Below are 25792 nucleotides of genomic sequence, written 5' to 3'. Positions count from 1 at the left end.
AATGTGCAATTAACATCACGCCCAGTTTATATTCTTTGTTTTTCTGCTGTGTTGCGACGTGCACCATTTGTATATACTGTATATTATTTGTTTTTCTGCTGTGTTGTATGTTCCCATCTAAATGTTTGCACTGGGGTGTGTGCTTTCCATCTCATTATATAATTTTCCCACACCTTCTCCCGTCGTTCTTGCTTTCTTCACTACACTTTCTTCCTCATCCGTTCTTTTATTCGTTTCCACCATCATTGCTTTAAAAAAAAAAAACACCGTTATTCTCTACATAGCGAATATATTTCTCCGCTCAGTCCGAACCAGCTCTCAGTTATCTCTCAGTTGAATGATCTGATGAATCCCTAAAAAGCACTTTTCCCACCTAATGCCACACCCACAACATACAACCATGGGAAAGAGGGGCAATCACAGAAAGATGAGTAGAAAACGGGGAATGTTACAGGGGATATTTATTGTGATAGTAGGCTATTGTAGCATCAGCGCAAAAGTACCAGACTCAACTTTAACTGAAAGTGTTATTCAGTAGCCTAAACTTATTCAAGCTACAGACCGAGAAGAATAAAAATGCTGAAATCTCATGTCCCGGTAAAACGCACTAGCATGGCAGAACGGCAAAAAAAAAGTAACTTTTTCACTCTCCCCTCCCCCCCAGCTACCGTGGGAACCACCGCAGTGCAAGACAGAGGCAATGCACGCAACTACAGACAGGGAGCAAGGCGCAGGCAGAACACACACACACACACACACACACACACACACGTACACAACACTGAACACACACACTTGCAACAATACAGGCCGTTACTCGTTACACTATATTCGGTCGGCTATCCAGCGCTGGATTTACATACTTTGCAGTTTAACGTTTGATACATTTTAGAATGTTAAACTCGTCGCGTCTGTGCTCAGTGCTTTCCTAAATTGTCGGCCGCAAGAACCCCTCGCACGAATGCGCGTGGTTTTTTTTCGTCGTTCGCATGCCGAAAAATTTGCTCACAAACGCGAGTGAAATGTGCGCACTGTAGAGCCCTGGTTGCTGGATTTCTACATTCATGTAATTTTAACTGTAGCATGCTACCCATTAAACAGTCACATTTTCACAAACCATTTCTCATCACACTCCTGTATTATCTGGAATAATCAAGCTTTACAGCAATAATGTATATACTGTACATTAAGTCATGGATAGACGTGGAAATAACAGGCATGTTCAAAAGAGGTTGGTGCCTTGTTGCCACATTAGACAGACATCTCATAAAGCATTACTTTAATTCAAGCCATCTTCCAAGAGCTTTCATTTCAAACAACCTTTTAGGACAGCTTTTATGGTAATATGCAACATCAGCACACCGTGAAGTCAGCATCACGGAACTAAACTTTTTTTTGTTTTGTGCAGGCTAGCAAATATTAGCGAGTTGGCTAACCGATACCTCACAAAATCAACCAAATTTTAACTGGGAACAGTCACTGGATTAGAAGGTTGTACAATGCTTATTTCTTGATAACTTCTTAAAAATTTAAGTGTAAAAATACCAAAAATTTCATTTGTATACATATACACATTTCTGTCCAGTTTTGTCCACTTTTTTTTAATTCTGTTGCTTGAGGAAGCTGCCACACAGATTTATTATGGAGTTTTATTCCCATTTTAAATCAAGAGTGTGGTCTTTCAATTTGAGGGCAGTACTTATTCGTTTCACGTTCAGAATTTGCAATGCCCCCCCCCCCCCCTTCTCTCTCTCTAATAGCCCCTGCTCATTCTCAGACTGCTTTTGTGTGCGCACAAATCTTCTGCTCACAGATTTCTGTGCTCGCTCTCAGATTTTGGCGATAGAAGATAAGATACTCCGTCATTGTACAGAAAACATACGACAAAACTCAAGTGCACTCGCGTACTGAACTCAAATATTAAAAGAAAAGTTTCCATTCATTCAATTTGTACCACACACACACACACACAAACACACACAATGTATGCAGTTTATTTAAATTAAAAAAAAGTGCCCAGTTATTATTGCATATTATAACTGTGATGTGTTTGAGGATTTACTTTCAGTTCAGTTTGGTTATGGCTTTTAGATAGAAATTGTTCATGAATCTTGTCCTGCATGTTTTGATGGACCTGTAGCATTTTCTGGAGGGCAGCAGCTGAAGCAGGTGATTCATTGAAAGGACTTGATGTTCCATATCCCTAGTATTTGCACCATTTGTAGGACGGGTGGGTGCTACACAGCTTTTACAGCGGGACACATCGTCAGTTGTATACCTGAGCGTCACCGGGTGTTTCGGCCACTTAACACAATACACCCTCTGCTGAGGCAGGCCCACCACAGGTTGATCAGGCCTGGGTGTGTGTCCCGCTGCTAGCTGTTCCTAGCAGCCCAGATGGTATCGCCTCTCTTCAGCCATAACCAATGGCTTGTTCTCTCTGCAGTGTTGGCCAGTTCTTTGATGGCTTGTCTGTGCGCCTGCCCCCTGACTCCAATCTCCCTAAGGAGCTTTGCTGTTGTGCTTGCCACAAAGCCCCTGCAGCCCACCTCCACTGGACGCACCCTTATCTTCCAACCTTTGTCCTCTGCCTCAGCTGCAAGGTCAGAATAACACAGCTTCTTGCACTCAAAGGCTTCTTCAAGGGCATCCTCCCAGGGAACTGTTAGCTCAATGATGTAGGCGAGCCGGCAGGAATTAGACCAGAGGACGATGTCTGGACGAAGGGTTGTTATTGCAATCTCTGGAGGGAAGATGAGCCTCTGGTCTAGATCCACTCTCATCTGCCAGTCCCTGGCTGCATTCAGTGGGGACAGATCCACGCTTGAGGGCCCCCCCCCGCTTATCTCCCTCCCACACAAACAATGGCTGGTGACTGTGCGCATTCTGGATGCTGATGAGCTTGCGGTTAGTTGCTACTCTCTTGCGCTCAAGTTTGTCGGCCAAGCACTTGAGAACTTGGTTATGTCTCCAAGTGTATCTGCCTTGAGTGAGGCTAGTCTTGCAGCCAACCAGAATGTGTTTGAGTGTTGCAGGGGTTGTACACTGGCTCCAATGGCCCCCATGTTCTCCAGTTTTCGATCAACTGGACCCTTCTGTTGCTCTAGAAGGGCAACCAGGTCTAACGCCGTTGTCTTCCACTCTCGCTTCTGGCTGGATTTGGGCCACAGGATCTGCGATTTCCTTCCTTCCATCTTCTTCTCTGTTGTTGCTTGTAACTGGCTGGGCGCTGAGCTAAAGAAGGATGTTGGGTGAGACTGGCTGAGTACTGGGCTAAAGCCTGCTGTTAGATGTTGCTGACTGGGTTCTGAGGTTGGGACTGCTACTACGTATTGCAGTCCTGGCTCCAAGTTGGGGACAGTTGGTGGCTGTGGATTGCTGTACGCTGCTGCTGGCTGCTCTTGCCTGGGCTCTGCGCTGGTGCCTACTGGAGGGTCAATGCAATGCTGAGCTTCAGTTGAGGTACTGATGCCCTGAGGACTGTGGGGGTTCTCCTGCCTCTGGGCTTCATTCGACTGATTTGGCCCAACTTCTCAAGAAGTACTGCTCAATGCGAGACCCCTTGCTGAGCTTGCTGAGGCATTTCTTTAGCCCTTGGTGGATTTTAAGGCCCCTCTCTGTTGTTACTTTTGACCAGCCGCAGATGCAACTCCGTTCTTCTCCTGCCTGCATTTGCAACCCATCCATTGTGGTGCTTGTTGTCCTATTCATCATCTGTTCCATTCCAAGGTCTGTTACCATGTAGTCCGTCCGTGCTGGGTCATCTTCCGCCCCCACTCTCGCAGACCCTGGGGGTGTTTTCTTCTTTGAAGTCTTCGTAGCAATGATGGGTGGGCCCAGGAACGCTAGCCAGCACTGGACCCTGCTAGTGTGGGACGCGAACCCACACTAGCCCCGTTGGGGTCTCTTCCCTCCTGTCAGCAGTCTTTCCAGGCCATCATGCAGTCTTTCCAGGCCATCATCTGGTCTTTCCCTGATTGATGAGTAGGGTGAAATTAATCTTAGTATGTTGTGCATTTTCTACAGGCAACGGGAGGTGAAGATGTCGTCCAAGGCAGATAGCTGTTGGTTTATGATGCTCTGTGCAGACTTTATAATTCTCTGTAGGAACTTTTTGTCTGCTGCAGAGCTGCTACCATACCACACCAGGATACTGTGAGTGAGGACACTCTCAATGGAGCAGTGGTAGAATGACATTAAGTGCTTTTCTGCTGACCTTTGAGTGTTCTCAGGAAGTACAGCCAGTTTTGTGCCTTCTTAACCAGCACCTTAGTGTTTCTCATCCATGAGAGGTCCTCTGTAATGTGTGTGCCGAGGAATTTTAAGCTGGACACCCTCTCCCCATTGATGTACAGTGGTGAATAGACCTCCTGCTTCTTCCTGTAATCAATTATGAGTTCTTTTGTTTTCTTGATAAGTGTCAGATTATTTTCTGTACACCACTGTCAGCCTTTGTACCTCCTCTCTGGAGGCAGACTCGTTGCCTTTGGTGATCAGGCCCACCATGGTTGTATCGTCTGCAAATGTAACTATGGTGGTGGTGTTATGAGATGGAACACAGTCATGAGTATACAGAGAATAGAGAAATGGGCTCAGCACACAGCCTTGTGGGGCTCCTGTGCCAAGTACCAAAGTGGAAGAGCAGTAGGGGCCCATCCTGACTGACTGTGGCCGGTTTGTCAAGAAGTCCTTTATCCACAGGCAGATAGTGTGCTGTATACCCAGGTCGAACATCTTGGTGAACAATCTGCTGGGTAAGATGGTATTAAACACGGAGCTGTAGTCCACAACAGATCAGGTCAGGGTCAGATGGATCCTGCTACTGGTAGCAGTATAACCAAGTACAACCTGCCGCACGGATGGGTGGTTGGCGTCTAAACCGGCTCCCCCACCAGTTAATACTGGTGAGGAGAGTGGCATGACACCCAGCAGGACGACAAACAATACCTGTCAAAGGGCGGATGAGCTCCTTGCGAGCCAACGGTCATCATGCAACAGGATGTTCCTGAGGCTGTCTTAGCACTGCTCTGCCACCAATCAAACAGGGCATCTTGCCAAGAGGGTATCACATTGCGCTGGGTGGTACTGACATCGTAAGCACAGCCACATGGAACTTCATGAAATGAAATCTATAGTTTCTCCGAGTAATGCTACCGCATTAGGGGGAACTGACGCGCCACCTTCTATAGTAGTGGCGAGAAATAGGTGAAGTCCATACATTAATCCTAATTCTTATCCTACTATGTAGAGTGTCTTTGGTGAAACGTCACCAAGGAACTCCTTTAATCTAGCAACACAGAACGTACGTACAACAAGAGCAATACATCTATGAAACCTGAACACGCCATAGCAATAATTTGCAGAGAACTCGAGAAAGCAGAAATAGATGTGTGTGCACGAACAGAATTGAGAAGGCCAGGTTCAGGTAATATTGTCAAGAGAAGTCACACAATCTTCTGGAGCGGTGGTCATGATAAAACAGCTGGCATAGGTTTCAGAGTGTCCAATAAGTTCAAGAACATTAACCCTCTTCCTCTGAATGATCGACTCATGACATGTAGCATAGATTTGTACAACGGTAGTTATCGGACTTTCATTAGTGCCTACGCACCAACTATGCAAAGAACAAGTGAAGAGAAGGAACAATTTTACGAGAATCTTGGAGTGCATAACCAGGGCCAAAGAATACAGAATAATTATCCTGGGGGATTTTAATGCATGAGTTGGTAATGATTGGAAATCTTGGCCTTCTGTAATAGGAAAACATGGTGTTGGTAAAATGAAAAACGGTCTCATGCTGCTAAAATTCTGTACTTGTTTTCAACTTGTCATAATTAGCACCATATTTCAGTTAAGGAACCATCTCAAAAACACTTGGATGCATATACGATCTAAGCACTGGCATCAATTAGATCACATGCTTGCCAATGATAAAGCCAAGTCTCTTGTTAAAATAACCATGGTCAGTCTTACAGCCGACTGCTTCACTGATCACAGACTACGGATATGAAAGTGTAAAATCTGTTAGGAAGAAGAGGAGGCAAGACATTAGCTCCCTCGGAAGTTAGACACCACCATGACCGAAGACAGGAAAGAAACTCTAGATCTCTTTCTACAAAAGGAACTGTCAAACTGTGATGTGAACTGGACAGATCTGAAGAATACACTGCTCGAGGCGACAAGACAAATATTTGGAAAGAAGAAAAAGAAACATCATGATTGGTTTGATGACCAAGATGAGGCTATGCAGTGTCTCCTCAAGGAAATGAAACATAACCGAGACAGACATTCCCTCAGAGAATGAATAAGAAAGCTCAAAAACGAGTGGTTCCAGAATAAGGCAGCAGAAACAGAAAAAGTACAGCAAAGAGAAAAACCAGAGAGTTTTATGCTACACTTAACGCTGTCTGTGGCCCAAGGTCCAAAAGCACGCATCAAATCAGATCTCAAAATGGGGAATTACTGTCATCGCCCCATGATACCAGGTGTAGATGGGTCGATTATTTCAGTCAACTGGTCAACCAATCTTCCATCATCGACATAGACATAGTCAGCGACATCATACAAGATGGCGCCGCAAGAGTGGAAGCTAGTTGCAGTAGCTCCAAGCATGTTTATGTGTTTTGGTATGTTTTTGTACTTTTTTCGTGTTTCTTTCTGCACTAGTCTCAGTCAGAAGTGTGCACCTAGGGGTGTACTACTCGTGAGACTGTGTATTTGTATTTTTCTCTTTTTCTTTCTGGGGCTACTTAAATCGGCATCAGCGGACCCTTTCAGCCACGGCTCCATTGTTTACACTCGGGAGCAGCTGTTAGCACTGTGCAACAACAAGGTACTCCCCGTGGAAAGACCGGTGATCCCCACTGTTATGGAACAGCCTTCCAAGTAATGTTCGGGAATCAGACACAGTCTCAGCATTTAAGTCTAGGCTGAAAACATATCTGTTTAGTCAAGCCTTTTGTTAATGGTGTTTATGAGGTAAAGGAGTAGATCTGGAGGGTCCTCAGACATAGAGTGTTTTGGTAAACTGGGATGTATGGATGCTGTCAGTCCCCACTCGCTTGCTCACTCGAGTTTGTTGACGGTGCAGTGGCTGGCTGCTTTATGTCCCGGGGCTCCCTCATGCCTGTGTTACCTTCTGGCTCTCTCCTTTTAGTTATGCTGTCATAGTTAGTTGCCGGAGTCCCTGCTTGTACTCGGTGCAATATGTATACTGTTCCTACTTATTCAGGTGACATTGGGCATACCTAACCACCTGTGTTTTCTTTCTCTCCCCCCCCCACCCCAAATCTGTCCCTCTGAGTTACATGGAGTCAACAGGAAATCTTTTGGTGGAGACGGTGGGGACCTCGACTGGCTATCGTAGCCTGCAGGGAATCGGCCGCCAGACATTCTGTCGCATGTCCCAGACCCGGTGAAATGTAACTGAATTGTCTTGGCCAGGCCTAAGGGTCCCATCTGCATCTCATCATTGCTGAGGAGTGTGCTCCCATCACCCAATCAAGCATCCAGCCAGAGCAGGTCATGATATATTTTTTTACCATATTAACATGCCATTGTGCGTCATGCCTGATGTAAAGACTCTCGTCTCTGCGAGCCTACCACACAGATTTAATACTTGTCATTTTTAGAGCATACCTAACAACGTGTTTTCTTTCTTTCTCTCTCTCTCTCTCTCTCCCCCCCCCCCCCCATCTGTCCCTCTGAGTTACATGTTGATCCTGGGATTGAGATGCTGGCCTCTTCTGCCCCTCGGACCTGCTTGATCCATCCTGGTGCCCTGTGTCTGGTCGGAGTTTTATCGCCCCACTCCTGTGAAGGACGGCCCCATGAGGACAGTTGAGGGTTATACCTGTTAAAACTGTTAATATTATAGTCAGGCTGTCTGTTGTTGCCCAAATGAGGATGGGTTCCCTTTTGAGTCTGGTTCCTCTCGAGGTTTCTTCCTCATGTCGTCTGAGGGAGTTTTTCCTTGCCACCGTCGCCACAGGCTTGCTCATTGGGGATAGATTAGGGATAAAATTAGCTCATGTTTTAAGTCGTTCAAATTCTGTAAAGCTGCTTTGCGACAATGTTTATTGTTAAAAGCACTGTACAAATAAACTTGATTTGATTTGATTTGATCCCCGCGGAATTAAGGAGAAGGGGATGCAGAGCTGGAATGAAGTGCTGGGAGAAGAAAAGACGGTATAAACCATGCATACCGTTTGTCATCATGGGAAATGCAAGATCTCTCCATAATAAGATGGATGAGCCAATGGCACTAACCAGGCTGCAGAGGGAGTACCAGGAGTGTAGCCTTATGTGCTTCACAGAGACTTGGCTGAATGAACTCTCAACGGGCTCACACGTTGGTCTGGATGGATTTCAACTCGTGAGAGCGGACAGGAAAGCCAAGGAGAGCAGCAAGAGGAAAGGAGGGGGCATAGCGATGTTTGTGAATGACAGATGGTGTAACCCGGGGCACATCAGGATAAAGGAGCAGTATTGCAGTAAAAACATTGAACTGCTAGCGGTTAGCATTCGGCCATATTACCTCCCGAGGGAATTCTCACACGTTATCGCGATAACTGTGTACATCCCCCCGGTGGCCGATGCTGCTGCAGCCTGTGAGCTCTTACACACTACAGTGTCAAAGCTTCAGACATCACATCCCCAGTCCCTGCTACTAATCTCCAGTGACTTCAATTATATTTCCCTGTCCTCCACTCTCCCAACCTTCACTCAGTATGTGAAATGCCACACCAGAGACAATAGAACTTTGGATTTAATGTATGTGAACACCAAGGACGCATATAGTTCAATCACCCCTCCCCCCGCTGGGCCGTTCTGACCACAATCTGGTTCACTCGTCCCCTACATACATACCTATGGTGAATAAACAACCACCCACCAAGAGGTATATAAGGAGCTGGTCTGAGGAGACCAGTATGGCACTGAGGGACTGCTTTGACACCACGGACTGGGATGTGTTGTGTGAACCTCACGGGGATGACATTGATAGCCTGACAACCTGCATCACGGATTACATTAATTTCTGTGTTGAAAACACTGCCAGTCAGGAAGGTACGGTGTTTTCCCAACAATAAACCCTGGGTGACCTCTGAACTAAAAGCCCTATTAAACGAGAAGAGGGTTTTTAAATCTGGCAACAAGGAGGAGATGAGGAGAGTGCAGAGGGAGCTGAAGAGGGGGATAAGGAGAGGCAAGGACAGCTACAGGAGGAAGCTGGAGGAGCGCCTCAAGGGGAGCAACACCGGAGAGGTATGGAGAGGCCTGAAAACCATCTCTGGCCACACAAAGGACAGTGGGAGGGGCCCTGTATCTGGGGCCAGGACTGGGCAAATGAGTTGAAAAAGAGATTCAACAGATTTGACTGTGCCACCCCACCCTCCCCCACTTACCATAGTCCTGACCTGTCTGTGATATCATTCCACCACCACCACCCTCCCTTCATAGTACCTCTGACACCAACAGCTCCCTCCTCACACCACATCACCCCCCTCCACTCCCTGCCAGACCAATCCACACACTCCACAAGAGTCACACCTCGGCTACACCCCTCGCCTCTCCATAACAGCTGATCAGGTGTTGAAGGAGCTGAGGAGGATCAAGATGAGGAAAGCTGCTGGCCCTGATGATATCAACTCCAGACTGCTTAAAGACTGTGCAGATCAGCTCTGTGGGATACTTCTGTACATTTTCAACCTGAGCCTCAGTCTGGAGAGAGTTCCACTTCTGTGGAAAACATCATGTGTGGTTCCAGTTCCCAAGACTGCGCACCCCAGGGAGCTCAACCACTTTAGCCAAGTAGCTTTAACGTCTCACCTGATGAAGATCATGGAGAGGATTGTTCTCTCCCACCTCCGACACCTGGTGAACAGCGAGATGGACCCCCTGCAGTTCGCATATCGACTGGGCATTGGTGTGGATGACGCTGTCATTTACCTGCTACACCGGTCACTTTTACACCTGGAGGGTACTGGGAGCACTGTGAGAGTCATGTTCATTGACTTCTCCAGTGCTTTCAACACAATCCAGCCATCACTGCTTAGGGGGAAGCTGGAGGGAGCTGGTGTCGACTGCCACCTGGCTGCATGGATCATCGACTGCCTCATTAACAGATCGCAGTATGTGAGGCTCCGCGACTGTGTGTCTGATGTGGTAGTCTGCAGCACAGGGGCTCCACAGGGTACAGTGCTCTCTCCTTTCCTCTTTACACATCTGACTTCAGCTACAACACGGACAGCTGCCACCTCCAGAAGTTCTCAGATGATACAGCCATCATTGAACGTGTGTCAGAGGGGGACGATCTGGAGTACAGAGAGGTCATCACCAACTTTGTCACCTGGTGCGAACTGAACCACCTGCACATCAACGCCAGCAAGACAAAGGAGGTGGTGATCGATTTCAGAAGGATGGCTCCTCAAATTGCACCGGTGAACATCCAGGGTTTAGACATTGAGATCGTGGAGGAGTACAAATACCTAGGTGTTCACCTCAACAACAAACTGGACTGGACTAACAACACAGATGTCCTGTACAAGAAGGGCCAAAGTCGTCTTTTATTATTTATTTAACTTCGCCTAATAAATACAATGACGGATAGGCAGGGACACCACAACAGTAAAAACCAATTACTGTGGGCCCATAAAAACAAAAATATATTACAGTAAAAATACAAAAATACAACATTAATAGCAGCAGGTAATTTGGCTCGCTAGACTTCTTGCATTATTACATTTCAAACAAATTGACTTAAAGCTACGAGGATCCTCATAATTGTAATTGGAAAGAGCGTCATTATAATATTTCTTAAGTAATGTTTTAAATTGCGGCAGATTTAAGTTCTTGCATCTTAAGTTAGATGGTAGACAATTCCAGACATGTGTAACTCGGGCAAGATAGGACCGTTGAAAAGTTACAGTCCTACATCTACACCTGTTGAGAAGACTGAGGTCTTTTGGTGTGTGCAGGACACTGCTTAGGACTTTTTATGACTCTGTGGTGGCATCAGCGATTTTCTATGCTGTGGTCTGTTGGGGCTGTGGAAGTTCAGAGAGGGACAGGAAGAAACTTAATAAATTGGTCAGAAGGGCTGGCTCAGTCTTGGACTGTCCTCTGGACTCCATTGAGGAGGTGGGTGAGAGGAGGATGTTAGCCAAGCTGACATCAATCATGGATAACCCCTCTCACCCCCTACATGAGGCTGTGGGAGCCTTAAGCACCTCATTTAGTAGTAGACTGCTACACCCACAGTGTAAGAAGGAGAGATACCGCAGGTCATTCATACCTGCTGCTGTCAGACTGTACAACACCCACAACTTGTAACATAGCACCAATAACCTGTTTGTCATTATATTTGCACTACTTCACCACTACTACCTCTGCCATCTCTCATCAATGCAATTATGTGCAATAATATAGGCCCTAAACTATTTTATACATACTTATATATACATATACAGAGTCTACCTGTAATGTGCAATTTTTCCGAGCCTCTCAATAAGGCAATATTTCTATACTTTCACGGTAGATAATGCAAATAGCCCTCTGTATTTAATCTTTCGTTTGTCTAATTTTTATTTCAGTTTTATTTGTATGACATTTTCTTGCTACTGTAAACACATGAATTTCCCCGATATGGGATGAATAAAGTGAATCTTATCTAATCTAATCTAACCTACAATTACCAGTAATAGAGAAACTGGACAGCCCCATCACTATGGATGAGCTTACTACTGGGCTGAATAATATAAAGCTTGGGAAAAGCCTTGGACCTGATGGAATAATTCCAGAACTACTTGTTTATGGTGGCACCTGTTTGAAGTCATCTTTGCTGTGCTTTTTCAATCATCTATGGTCAACTGAGGACCTTCCATCAGACCTCATCAATGCAAACATTACCATCCCTTTTAAAAAAGGAGATCGCAGCCAGTGCAGCAATTACTGAGAAATTTCTCTTCTCAGTGTTGTTGGGAAGCTTCATATCCTTCAGAGGCTCCAGGTCCTTGCTGAATGTGTTTACGCACACTCTCAGCCTGGGTACCGTAGAAGTACAATTGATGGTATTTTTACGCTACATCAAATTATGGAAAAAAAAGTCAAGAACACCAAAGAGATCTTCACATAACTTTTGTTGATTTCAAAAAAGTCTGTGTGTTAATCGTGAGCTGCTCTTTGTCATCTTGGAAAGGCTTGGCAGTCTGACAAAACTTACAAGAGTTATCAAAGCACTATACTCAAATGTAAAAGCAAGTCTCATTGTTGATGGAGAACTCTCGCAAGCTTTCAACTATAAGTGTTGCATAAAACAAGGCTGCAAACTTGCTCCAACCCTTTAAGGCATCTACACGGCTATACTTCAACTCTCTTATAAGTCCATCACCCCTGACTGCAGCGTAAAAGTGTGCTTCTGGTACGATGGTGATCTCTTCAATCTGTGAAGATTAAAGGCCAAAAAACAAAAGTCTGGTATATGTACCTTCAAGAGGCCCAGTATGCAGACGATATAGCTCTCTTTAGCAATAGTGCAGAGGGCCTTCAATGCCTTCTTACAGCCTACAACGAAATATCTAAGAAAATGGGACTCCGCATCAACACCTCCAAGACTGAAACCATGAGTATTGGAACCCCGCTTGACATTTTTTTGTAGATGATGTTAAGCTGGCAAGAGTTGATCACTTCAAATACCTCAGTCATGTTTCCAGAGATTGTATGATGAACAAAGAGATCAATGCACGAATACAAAGTGCTTCTTGTGCTGTTAGACAATTGCAGAAAAGAGGTGTTTGATTGCAGAGATCTGACTACAATTACGAAGATCAAAGTTTACGATCAAGGTGTCATCCCTCTTCTTCTGTATGGCAACGAAACATGGACCCTTCATCAAAAACATGCAAATCAGTTAAGAACCATACAACAGCGTAATCTAAGGTTCATTCTGCAAATTAAATGGGGCCACTTTGCTTCAAACAAGAAGGTCTTAGATAAAGCAAAATGTAGAAGACATTGAGATCAAACTGGTCAGAAAATCGCCTTCGCGGGATGGGGCACATTTGCCGTTTGGATAATCACCCAGTCAAAGCTCTATTATATGGGGAGTTAGCTGATGGAGCCAGAAAAATGTGTCGACCACTGCTTCACCACAAGGACACGTGCAAGAGTGCTCTCAAGCGTGGGGAGGCTTTGAAAGACTGGAGTTCTATGGTTAATGACCGCAGCAAGTGGAGACTTGTGAACTTTAACACCTGTCGCAGGATTGACATCAGAAGAAAAGGACTACGAAAAAAGCATGCAAAGCACCATAACAAACAGACAAATCACCAACTACGATACTTCATGAACTATAGACTATTTGTTATTCACTGTATTCTACCTGTATCGGTGTAAGGTGTATATATGTAGTCCACAAACAGCAGCTGTGCACATGTTCCTTGTTGTTCCAAGTGGCATAGTGCAGCATGGAGGGCATAGGAGATGGCATCGTCTGTTGACCTTTTAGTTCTGTATGTGACTTGGTGGGGGTACAAAGTGGGTGGCAGGGCAGCCTTGATGTGTTGCAGGACCAGTGTCTCCAGGCACTTCATGATTACAGGTGTCCATGCCACGGGCCTGTAGTCATTGACGGTTGTTATGGCAGTCTGCTTTGGGACTGGCACGATTGTAGAGGATTTCAGGCAGGTAGGGACAGTGCATTTTACCAGAAACAGGTTGAAGATATCCGTAAATATTTCACCTAATTCTGCGGAACAGTCTCTGAGAACCCACCCTTGGACACCATCTGGTTTCCGCGTGTTGATTTCACAGACTGTGCGCATCACATCAGCAGACTGGATGACGAGTGCCAAGGTCGATGGTCGACTCTGTTCTTTCTTCCTTGAAGCGGCCGAAGAACTGGTTGAGCTGCTCTGCCACTAAAGTGCTGCTGCTAGTGTTATTTTGCCTGGTAATATGACGTATCTCCCACCATGCCTGGCAGGGATCCGAGTTGCCAAAGTGGTCCTCGATCCTCCATTTGTAGGCTGCTTTAGCATCTCTGATGCCCTTCTTCAGGTTCGCCCTGGCTGCACTGTACTGTTGTGCATCACCGGACCAGAAAGCAGTGTTACAAGCCCTCAGCAGGAGTTGTCCATCCTTTGTCATCCATGGCTTGTTGTTGGGAAACATACGGGTCTGTTTCATGGTGGGGACATTGTCCATGCAGCATTTTATATAAAATAATACAGAGGTGGTATAGAAGTCAATATTGTCATCGTCAAATACAGTCCAGTCAGTGCAACTAAAGCAGTCCTGCAGCTCCTCAGAAGCCCCCTCCGGCCACACTTGCATTGCCCTTGCAGTGATGCAACCCAATCAAAATTCACCAGGCAACAGAATGCGTGGTATGACTTTGACCAATGAAACAGTCACCGCCTCCTAGGGCATGTTCACTTTATTTACAGATGGATTTATGTTTAACAGGGATCATCCACTCCCACTATCCAGGGCCTTATTATTGGTATATGTACTTCAATTTTTTTTCCTGTTGGACTTTTGGAGTTAATACATACATCAGTGTGCAAGTTTGTTTTTTAAACTATAAAAACTGCATATCGTAGCCCCATAACACACTGGCTTCCAGTTAAACAGTAATAATAATAATAATAATAAAAAACTTTATTTGCCAGGTATGTGAACACACACGAAGAATCTGACTCCGGGTTCACTTAGCTCTCTTATTACAAACAGATAAAAAGCGTACACAAAAACAAAAAGCTATGTACATGTAGAAGGGTAAATATATGTATAGACAGCATAGTGCAAGGATGAATTAGTAAACAAATATACAGTGTGCGCAGAATGCCAGTACGAGTGTGCACAGAATGACGGTAACTGCATGTAAGTAAAGTGAACACATCCAAGGAGGCAGTGACAGTTTCATTGATCAATGTCATACCACGCATTCTGTTGGTTGGTGAATTTTCATGGGGTCATATCACCAAAATACGAGAGACTGCAGAAATCTGTGCAGAAGATTTGAGAGTGCACAAAAAAGTGAGTTTGAGCAGGAGCTACTTGAGGGGGGGAAACGTTGCAAACTCAATGTGAAATCAATAAATACTGCTCTCAAATTGAAAGACCATGCTCTTAAAGGAGATGCGCAGAGCCATGGCCTCACTTTCATTTATAAATGCCTTGAGACCTCAAGAATGGCACAGGAATAGTTTTAAGCGTTAACAATGAATCTAATACAGCAATTTTTACGATTAAAGTGATTCATACAGGTAGCGGTCTGAGTGAATGACCTTGATGTCCGTAATGTCACAGCTGGAAGTCTATCTGCCTCATCGCCATTTCTGCTATACTAAAACACAGAGCTGACTGCAACTCCGATCCTCCATCCAGCAGGAGCCTGTTCAGTGACAGAATGCTCCTTCACAAGTGCAGGACTAACAGACTTAAAAACTCCTTTGTCCCTCACGCCATCAGACTGTACAACTCCTCTCTGGGGGGGGGTGTAACAGGAGGACAGAGGATGGGAAAGAGCAGTAGCCTAGCCTGACAATAAGCAATACTGGACAACGTGCAATATAAATGTGCAATAAGTCCTGCTGGACTTTTTTTGTTGTTGGTTTTTTTCCCCATATCTTTTTCTATTTGTATATATAAATACTTAATTTAATTTGTGTAGAAGTTTTCTCCATTTTCTATTCTCTATTTTTCCTGTAATGATGCTGCTGGAATTTTAATTTCCCTGAGGGAACCCTCCCAAAGGGATCAATAAAGTTCTATCTAATCTCTAATCATCTTTTGAGCTAATTTATCGCCATGCCACGTATTTGTGTTGCTGGCAGGTGCAGCAACATGACAGAAGGTGGATTTACGTTGCATTCATGTCCCAAGAATGTTCACACTGCAAAGATTTGGACACGTTTTGCGAGAAGTTCACGGGCACATTGGGCGCCTATGAAGTGGTCTCTCCTCTGCCCATTTTACTGAAGACTTGTACGAGACCTCTGATCTGTTGAGGAGCGTTGGCTATAAGCCCGTATTGAAAGAGGGTGCAGTACCAACAATTAAAGGAAAAGAAAACTAGAAGTATTTATTTATTTTTATTTTTAAAAAGGAAATTAAATTCAGTTGCACCAGTTCTCCTGCACTGTGAGCCGAGGGTTGTTGCTAAAACCCCGGACGGAACGGGACATGACATTATCGCTCGGGCAGTGACCTCCCTCCGGTTGTTGCTAAAACCGGTGACGTCCCGGTTAATGGCGGAGTACTCAGTATGGAGAAAATGGAGAACGAGTGGACCAGCCATCTGACTTCTCCACTGGATATTGCTGACATCTCGCCCTTAAGTGGAAGAAGCGAATGAACAGAGAACTGAACAAGCAACTGAAAGTCAGATTGTTTCAAAACAATAGGCCACAAGATCGGCCTTCAAGAAGCGAGAACATGGACTGATAAGCTCCGACTCTCATTTGGATACAAAACAACACGTCGTTTACCTGCATTTAGATTAATACATGTAACTTGTATTAAGTTAGTGGTATAAGATTATTTAATTTGCTACAGAATGTGATTGTCTCAGTTCATCTGACGATTTAATTAGCCTTTTACGTTTTATCAGCGAAAATGCATGCATGTTGCATAAGTTATAACACCCATCCTGTTTCAATGAGGGTCAACCCACAATCACAATCAATGAAGTCAAATCAGTCTTAGTTGAGCAAGTCGGTAACGGTATTTCTTACTTTCACCATAAATTTATTTATATGACTTGCTGTCAAAGGCCTCGGCCTTAAAACCGGTTACTGCTGTGACATCAAGCACTCAGGGCTGGCTGGCTCAGCGGGGCAGCTCAAATGCCAACTTTGTGGGTGATTTTAACTCTCAAAAAAAAAATATATATATATATATATTTTTTTTTTATTCCCATTTATGCAGCATACAAGAGCCAAGGATGGAGATACTATCCACTCAGAAACGTATTTAAAAATAAAGGTTCTGCGTATATCCTTTCAAAGATAGAAATAAAATTCCATAATTTACGGGTAATAGGCAGCTTCAAGGATACAATGATGCCTTCAACTAGGGGCAGTTTGAACGAATCTTAGAAGACAGGAAATGAGTCTGATCCGTTTCAAAAGGTTGCTGATGCCTCGCTGTCCTGTGAGACACCCAATGTTTGTGATGGATCTTCTGAGGAGCAGAAGAGAATTTTTAAACATAATTATGAGCGGGTCATTATGAGCCACACAATCTTCTCCAGTTCCTGAATGGGTCATTAATGTATGGCAGATCCATAGGGAATATCCCCTCATTAGTCACAGAAGGAACACATGTTTAAATCACACAGGCAAAAACATTCATGTTAGATATTTAAATTTCAGAGTTTTGTATTCCACTAGGTCAGAAACTTTTTGGAAAATTTCTTACACAAGCATCCCATTAAAATATTTGTACATGTTAATTTTTTTTACTTAATACGATAAAACTTTACACAGGTTTTACCCATTTAACGTATCGTTTAATATATTAATGCTCCCAACAACTGCTCTTTCTGCTTAGATCAGCATACATCTTTGGGACATTTATACTTTAAATAGAATTTGGTTGCAGGCTTTTGGGGGAAAATCAGGGGCGTCACTAGGCCTTTTTTACTGGGGCACGTGCCCCAGTAAAAATTAGCTGTGCCCCAGTAAGAAAATGTTGAAAGATTTTCATAACAAACTAGTTTCTTTGGCAGATCATTTATCTACTGTAAGTTGTAGGACAGAGTGTGTTTCAAACTTCTATCGCCTCTTCTTTCTAACTAATTTTCTGATTGGTCTGGGTGATTCTCACTGTAAACATAGTGTGCATGCGGCGTGCCATGAGTCCATTTAGCCTACTGGAGAGAGGAGTCGACTCTGTGGATGAGTCAGAGAACGGGCTCTGGATGAGTTAAGGTAGCGCGAAGTTTTTGCAACAAAACTAAGCAAACCATATTCTCACAAACCCATTAAACTACATCGAATTAAATGATACTAAATTACTTTTCCAGATGGATATCAGACAATTCTTCTCACGAAGCAGAGACGGGGGCAGGGAAACAGTGACAGATGAGGAGGAGGGTGAGAGAGGTCAGATTAAGGTTGTAGGCTATGTGATAGTCAGTCATAACTAACCAGCTAAGTTCGTGAATCATGAGAGTTGAGGTGACACGTTTAACATCAGCATGCATTAAAAGCCCAAATGCCAACAATAAATTTTTTGGGGACTGGGATGTTTTTTCCGTCTCGTTGACCTATTCCTCGCATAACTTCATCTACGAGAGCACAAGAATTATCCACTTTGCATAGGTTGGGGACAGGAACGTTAAGGTGCATTGGGGGGGGGGGGGGGGGGCACTGCCCCAGTAAAGCTTAATTCCTAGTGACACCCCTGGGAAAAATTAATCTTCTATTCTCAACTTTTAAGAAGCTTGTTGATATTAATGACTCCATCGTATTGCTTTTATTGCATAAAGCAGGATTAGGGTAAATTGCACCGCTCCTGTGAAGGACGGCCCCATGAGGACAGTTGAGGGTTATACCTGTTAAAACTGTTAATATTATAGTCAGGCTGTCTGTTGTTGCCCAAATGAGGATGGGTTCCCTTTTGAGTCTGGTTCCTCTCGAGGTTTCTTCCTCATGTCGTCTGAGGGAGTTTTTCCTTGCCACTGTCGCCACAGGCTTCATCATTGGGGATAGATTAGGGATAAAATTAGCTCATGTTTTAAGTCGTTCAAATTCTGTAAAGCTGCTTTGCGACAATGTTTATTGTTAAAAGCGCGATACAAATAAACTTGATTTGATTTTTTGATTAAATGGAAATGGGTAAAGCAATATGTAAGCATATGGACAACGCTATAAAGTCACCATCACTTTTCGGGAAAAACTATATAACCAGACTTTGTGCAGACCTAGGTATATACAGGAATCTCATGTAAAATTTGTGAAAATTTAAAAATAAATAAATAAATAAATAAATAAATAAACCCACTGCATTTACTTCTCAAATCCCAACTACTATATCAGTTTAAGTTGATTATTGTTGAGGTTTCCTCCCTCCTTCCTGTTTCACTCTGAGCTGTCTGCTGGATGTGATACCATGTTCCATACTTTCCTTCCTTCAAAATGTAAAACCTGTTAGAACGGGGGGGGGGGGGGGGGGTCGCGGGTCGCTACTTAAAGAAAAAAAAATTACCTTAGCACATTATGCTAGTGGCTCAAGCATGACCCCAAACTCCCCGACCCGCGCATGCGCTATATTACACTCAGCAAGTGCGCTTTGGTCGATTTGTTCAGCTGAGAGCCAACAGGAAAGAGTTAAAGCAGCAGGAAAGAGTTAAAGCGGCAGGAAAGAGTTAAAGCGGCAGGAAAGGGTTAAAGCGGCAGGAAAGGGTTAAAGCGGCAGGAAAGGGTTAAAGCGGCAGGAAAGGGTTAAAGCGGCAGGAAAGGGTTAAAGCGGCAGGAAAGGGTTAAAGCGGCAGGAAAGAGTTAAAGCGGCAGGAAAGAGTTAAAGCGGCAGGAAAGAGTTAAAGCGGCAGGAAAGGGTTAAAGCGGCAGGAAAGGGTTAAAGCGGCAGGAAAGGGTTAAAGCGGCAGGAAAGGGTTAAAGCGGCAGGAAAGGGTTAAAGCGGCAGGAAAGGGTTAAAGCGGCAGGAAAGGGTTAAAGCGGCAGGAAAGGGTTAAAGCGGCAGGAAAGGGTTAAAGCGGCAGGAAAGGGTTAAAGCGGCAGGAAAGGGTTAAAGCGGCAGGAAAGGGTTAAAGCGGCAGGAAAGGGTTAAAGCGGCAGGAAAGGGTTAAAGCGGCAGGAAAGGGTTAAAGCGGCAGGAAAGGGTTAAAGCGGCAGGAAAGGGTTAAAGCGGCAGGAAAGGGTTAAAGCGGCAGGAAAGGGTTAAAGCGGCAGGAAAGGGTTAAAGCGGCAGGAAAGGGTTAAAGCGGCAGGAAAGGGTTAAAGCGGCAGGAAAGGGTTAAAGCGGCAGGAAAGGGTTAAAGCGGCAGGAAAGGGTTAAAGCGGCAGGAAAGGGTTAAAGCGGCAGGAAAGGGTTAAAGCGGCAGGAAAGGGTTAAAGCGGCAGGAAAGAGTTAAAGCGGCAGGAAAGGGTTAAAGCGGCAGGAAAGGGTTAAAGCGGCAGGAAAGAGTTAAAGCGGCAGGAAAGAGTTAAAGCGGCAGGAAAGAGTTAAAGCGGCAGGAAAGGGTTAAAGCGGCAGGAAAGGGTTAAAGCGGCAGGAAAGAGTTAAAGCGGCAGGAAAGGGTTAAAGCGGCAGGAAAGAGTTAAAGCGGCAGGAAAGGGTTAAAGCGGCAGGAAAGAGTTAAAGCGGCAGGAAAGGGTTAAAGCGGCAGGAAAGGGTTAAAGCGGCAGGAAAGAGTTAAAGCAGCGCACCTACGCGTGTCACTTTACAGATGTTTATCCGAAAGTTTTAAAACTGTACATCTATATTTATCTCACAATGTCTTCTTAATCGCACAGCCTCATCACGGCAGCACTAGTGTTAGCACCATTAGCTGTGTTAGCTCGAGTTAGGAGAGCACATGGCGGATTGAGGAAGCGCGTGCGGAGCCCCGTCACTCCCCGGTGCTGGTTAAACACGCTGCCGCAGGGTTTCTCACTGCTGAGGAGCGGAATCGCGCTTACCGTCGCGCTGAGCTGCGCAGCTCCACGCTTCCACCTCCGCCGCCATTCAGCCGCTGTTTTAAAGTCTGTTTCCACACAGAGAGTTGTTCAGAAACTCCGCGCGCTCAGCTCTCTGTAATCAAACTGGAAACACAGCGCTGCTGCTCCTTTTGTCCAAAAATCGAGCGATTCGTCAATTTTAAGGCGACACAAAATTAACACGCATCTGAAAATCTTCTGAGTTAATAATAATCTGATTGCGCTCGGCTTAAACTTTTCGAGCTCGTTCCTGCAGCTCTCTTCACAGAGGTAAACACTTCATAACGCCACTGACAAGGCACGTGACCAGGCGGGGGCGTGGCTTTCAGCCAATGAGATTTCAGCAAGGGTTTAAAGGTCAAGTGGCCCATTTCTCCCAGCAGGTTAGCACTCCGCGCGCGCGAGGAGGAGCAGGAGGAGAACCCAGGAGGAGAACCCAGGAAGGGAGACGCGGTGAGCGCCGCCGGAGTCAGCGCGACTGGCGTTTGGTGGACTGGGGTGCGATCATGGGTGAAAGGAGTCACTGCAAGGCTTAATGCTCAATTCCGATTTTTTTGTGAGGTCGTTCACATTAACAAACATATGCGACTTGTATGTGATCCTCAGTATGAACGAAAAGCGACCTAAAAGTGTTCCGCATGCGCACTGCAGGATACGACGACGTCACACGCAGTGAGCATGGCCAGTGTTTACGAAAGTAACCTAAAGTTTCCTGTGTATGACAGTAGCCAGCATGGAGTACCTGGCGATGATGCAGTTGTTGTTGCGACGGAGCCAGAACATGCACAATAGCCTGATGTTAAGGAGGAGGTTGAGAAGGAAGAGGGCAAGGGTTTTGGCTCAGGCGTTCTGCGGGGTAGTGACTGCAACCTCCGTTCAAAGGAACATCAAAGCCTTGTTGTTGTAACTTTTTTTGAGAGACCGGCCGCCTACTTCAGCACAGAATAGTGACATTTGAGGCTTGCTGATGACGTGTAAAGGCCAATTTATGCTGACAACCCAGTCCTCGCAGACGGTGTCGCAGACAGTGTCTGCGTAGCCCCCCCACCTTCGCAGACGCTCTGCGCGCACCTCCCAAAAATTGTGACCACCACAGAAGCCTCGCAGACAAGAGGGCTCTGATTGGTCCGCTGTACACGCACTTCCGCTTCTCTACTTTCCCGGTTTGGTTTGTTTTCACGACCAGCATTTTTAAAAACATGAGCGAAGATGGAACAGCACGAAGAGCGGTTGATTGAGGAAGTACGTACATCTATACGACTCCAGTTCTAGTCATTATAAAAAAAAAAAAGTTCTAGTCATTATAAGTAACCGGAGGATAAACACTCCACTAACCACACCCACCAACTACTCCTAGTGACTTCGCGCCCCCTTGCGTTGTGCCGGTGAATAACATCGCGCACGCCTATTATCCCCGCTCAACAATAAATTACAGCTGTCTGCGAAAGCCTTGTCGCACGAGCATGCAGAGGCCTTGAGTCAGATGAATGCGACCTGGCGGTTCAGACTGAAGTCGCATATGAAAAGATCGGATAGGAATCGGAATTAGGACCGCATATCCAAACGGCCTGGGTCGGATTTGAAAAAATCGGCTCTGTGTCGTTCATATTGTCAATAAAACATCGGATACAGGTCACATATGGGCGAAAAAATCAGATTTGAGTCACTTCAGCCTGCAGTGTGAACGTAGTGCTAGATGCAGTGGCGTGCACAGACATTTTGGGGGCAAGTGCTCTGAGGCACTTTTTTGCGCATGTGGAACACCTTATTATAAAAGTCTGAGATTTAACCCTCCTCTTGTGTTCGGGTCGCCACTGACCCATTTTAGTTTTTAAAGGTGTAAAACAACCACTTAATGTTAATTTATTACATCAAGGCTTTTTGACTTTGCCAGGAATCTCTAGTTGAACAAAATAGAAAAATAAATTTTTGTTTTCCTAAATCTGAAAATGGTCTAGCAAAAAATATAATACTTATGTGCAGTTGTTTCTGTATGCGACGGGCTACTTCACGACAAAATAATTACAGCTTGGGCTTAGAGGGCAAACAATACATTTTCACTTGATTCATGTGTTAGCTGGCTGGTGGGGCAGGGGAAGAGCTGACCGACTGCCCGATGTGTTGTCTGCGCTACGACGAGGCCGTGGCTTCCAGGACGCTATGCTGCTGCAACCTCACATTGAATGCACTGCACGCTTGTTCACATGACAGAGCAAGAGAGACAGAGGTCCGGTGTGTGTGCGGAGGGGGCACACATCGGGACATTATTTTCACATACGCTTTTAATGCCACAGCTTTTCTAAAAGATCATGTCGACATTGGCCTCAGTAAACTGTAAAAAAAAAAAAAAAATTCAAAAGGGCACTTTTTTGGACAGAGGGCAGAGGGGCAGGTGCTTGAGCACCACCTCGTGTCTATCTGTGCACGCCACTGCCTAGATGAGTGTGAAACTAATGATTTGGAGGAGTTTTCAGAAGAGAATGACAGTGAGAGTAATATAAGTGAAGGCGAAGATAAGTCAGGTAAATGGAATTTGGTTCAAAGTGCATCGAAGAAAAGAAAGGTGAAAGCCAAACAAGATGAAGCGAAAAGGACTGATGTTAAAGTTGTGATCTGATTTCAAACCCCTTGTATATTAAACCCATTGAAAATCAGTGAAGCCATTTATAGGCAAGTAGGTGATGTTTGCTCTGTCAGAATGTGAAAAGATGGGAACCTGTTAGTTGTCTGTCAAGATAGAGATCAGAGAATGGGATTAATGACGCTTAAAACTTTACTGGGGAAACATGTCAAAGCCCAAGACTGGGAAGAAAGAGGTAATGGCAGTGATATCAGGTGTATCGACTGACTTGTTCGAGGATGATATTAAAAGCAATGTAAAAGGAGTTAAAATCAACAAAGTCAAGCGTTTGCTAATAATTGGGAATGGAATTAAAGGACCAAGTTTGTCTGGTTTTTTTTTTTTTTGTTAGTGTTGGATGAGGTTAAGATGCCTGAGCGGATCATGATTGGCTATACAAGTTCTACGACGAGGCCTTACATGCCCCCCACCAATTAGATGCTTTAAATGTCAGCGATATGGACACACTTCCGTGTGCAAGCCAAAACTTGTGTGCTCAATGTGGAGGCGAACATGAATATGGTAAATGTGAGGAAGGAGCAAAAATCAAGTGCTGTGGCGGTGAACACAGTGCGGCCTGTAAAGGATGCGCGATGTATAAAAGAGCAATTGAAGTGCAAAGTGTTAAGGTGAAAGGGAGCATTACTTATGCTGAAGCCATTATGGCCAAGTTTACATTAGACCGTATCTGTCTCGTTTTCTTCGCGGATGCACTGTCCATTTACATTAAAACGCCGGGAAACGGGAATCCGCCAGCGTCCACGTATTCAATCCAGATCGTGTCTGGTCCGGTGCTGTGTAAACATTGAGATACGCGGATACGCTGTGCTGAGCTCTAGCTGGCGTCTCATTGGACAACGTCACTGTGATATCCACCTTCCTGATTCGCTGGCGTTGGTCATGTGACGCGACTGCTGAAAAACGGCGCGGACTTCCGCCTTGTATCACCTTTCATTAAAGAGTATAAAAGTATGAAAATGCTGCAAATGCTGATGCAAATACTGCCCATTGTGTAGTTATGATTGTCTTTAGGCTTGCCATCCTTCCACTCGCAAGTGGTAAGTGATATGTGCTGGGATCACACACACAGCGGCTCAGTCCCGAATCACTGCTCGTGCACTTCACTCGCGCGCTCTGTGAGCTGCGCAGGGCCGGAGTGCGCACCCTCCAGAGGGCACTCGCTGTTCAGGGCGGAGTGATTTGGAGCGCAGGATGCCTGCGGAGCCGAGCGTATCCGTGTATTGGCGTTGCTATGTGCACGCGAATCGTGTATTGGCGTTGCTGTGTGCACACTAATCATTTTAAAAATGTTAATCTGATGATCCGCTGATACGGTCTAATGTAAACTTGGCCTAAGTCAAGTTTATTTGTATTACGCTTTTAACAATAAACATTGTCGCAAAGCAGCTTTACAGAATTTGAACGACTTAAAACATGAGCTAATTTTATCCCTAATCTATCCCCAATGAGCAAGCCTTTGTCAACCATTAAAAGGGTTGACAAAGAAACCCAAGCAAAATCAAGGGTTAAAGTAGGTATGACTCCTGTAGTTTTACCCCCGAGTGCCGAGTCAAACTCAAACGACTCAGAAATGCTGTAAAGTAACTGAAGAGACTTTTTTTTTTTTTTATTAATTGTGGATAAGAGAAATTTCATTGCTTTTATGGTGGAAGTGGGTAATTGCTCAGCCCAAGTAGCAAATAGAATTGATAGAATAAAAATAATGTTTAAAAAGCAGCGGAAAAGTATCTAGAGATTCATAGGGGTATCTGATAGTCAAGCACCATGTGGCAGTAAATAATGACTTTTTATCTATTCTACAGTGGAATGCCAGGAACTAAAACACTTTATTGAGGAACAAGTTGTTAAACCAAACATTATCTGTATACAGGAAACCTGGTTAAAACCATCACTTGATTTTATAATATATGGATACATAGCAGTGCATAAAGACAGGGATACTGCACGAGGAGGGGTGGCCACATTTATGCAGCAGGGGATTAATTACAGAGCTTTAAATATAAAGAGGTTAAAGCAGTTCTGGTTGAGATTTGGGTAGGTAAAACCAAGGTTAAAATTGTCAACTTTGATAACCCTGGTAAAAGAATTTTGAGAGAGATGCTAGATGGTATGTGGGGGGGATAAATGGAAAATTAGTATTGTGTGGAGATTTTAATGCACATAACACTCTGTGGGGAGGTACTACGGTGGATAAAAATGGGAGCACTATTGAGGAGTTTATGGATTATTTATAAGTTGGTTTGTTTAAATGATGGAAGGAACACTAGGTTTGATGCCTATCATGGAACAGAATCAGCAATAGATCTTACAATAGTATCTGATCAGATAGCAGAGGTAAGTGAGTGGGGGGGTAAATGAAAAGTCTCCTGGTAGTGATCACTATATTATTATATGGTTAACACTGAGGTCACGGTCCCCCCAGGGGGACTTTTTGGACTGGTCCAAACGCACGTCTGAAGCTCAGTTTTTGTGCTAGAAACATATGAGT

General features: G+C 44.7%; 1 protein-coding gene across 4 annotated transcripts in view; it reads right to left on the bottom strand.

The window, feature by feature from the left end:
• The window catches only part of pdcd4a (programmed cell death 4a), a 138547-nt gene extending 117581 nt beyond the window's left edge, over window positions 1-20966 (bottom strand). For all 4 annotated transcript variants that reach the window (XM_060926667.1, XM_060926668.1, XM_060926670.1 and 1 more), the window contains exon 1: window positions 20646-20966. In XM_060926667.1, the coding sequence (XP_060782650.1) occupies window positions 20646-20691 (46 nt within the window). In that variant the 5' untranslated portion in view covers window positions 20692-20966. The remainder of the gene's footprint in view (window positions 1-20645) is intronic.
• Window positions 20967-25792: the final 4826 nt, after the last annotated feature.

The sequence above is a fragment of the Neoarius graeffei genome, chromosome 7 (assembly GCF_027579695.1).
Source record: "Neoarius graeffei isolate fNeoGra1 chromosome 7, fNeoGra1.pri, whole genome shotgun sequence".
NCBI classification, from domain to species: Eukaryota; Metazoa; Chordata; class Actinopteri; order Siluriformes; family Ariidae; genus Neoarius; species Neoarius graeffei.
The sequence above is the reverse complement of the archived record's forward strand: the minus strand, read 5'-3'. Positions and strand labels throughout refer to the sequence as shown.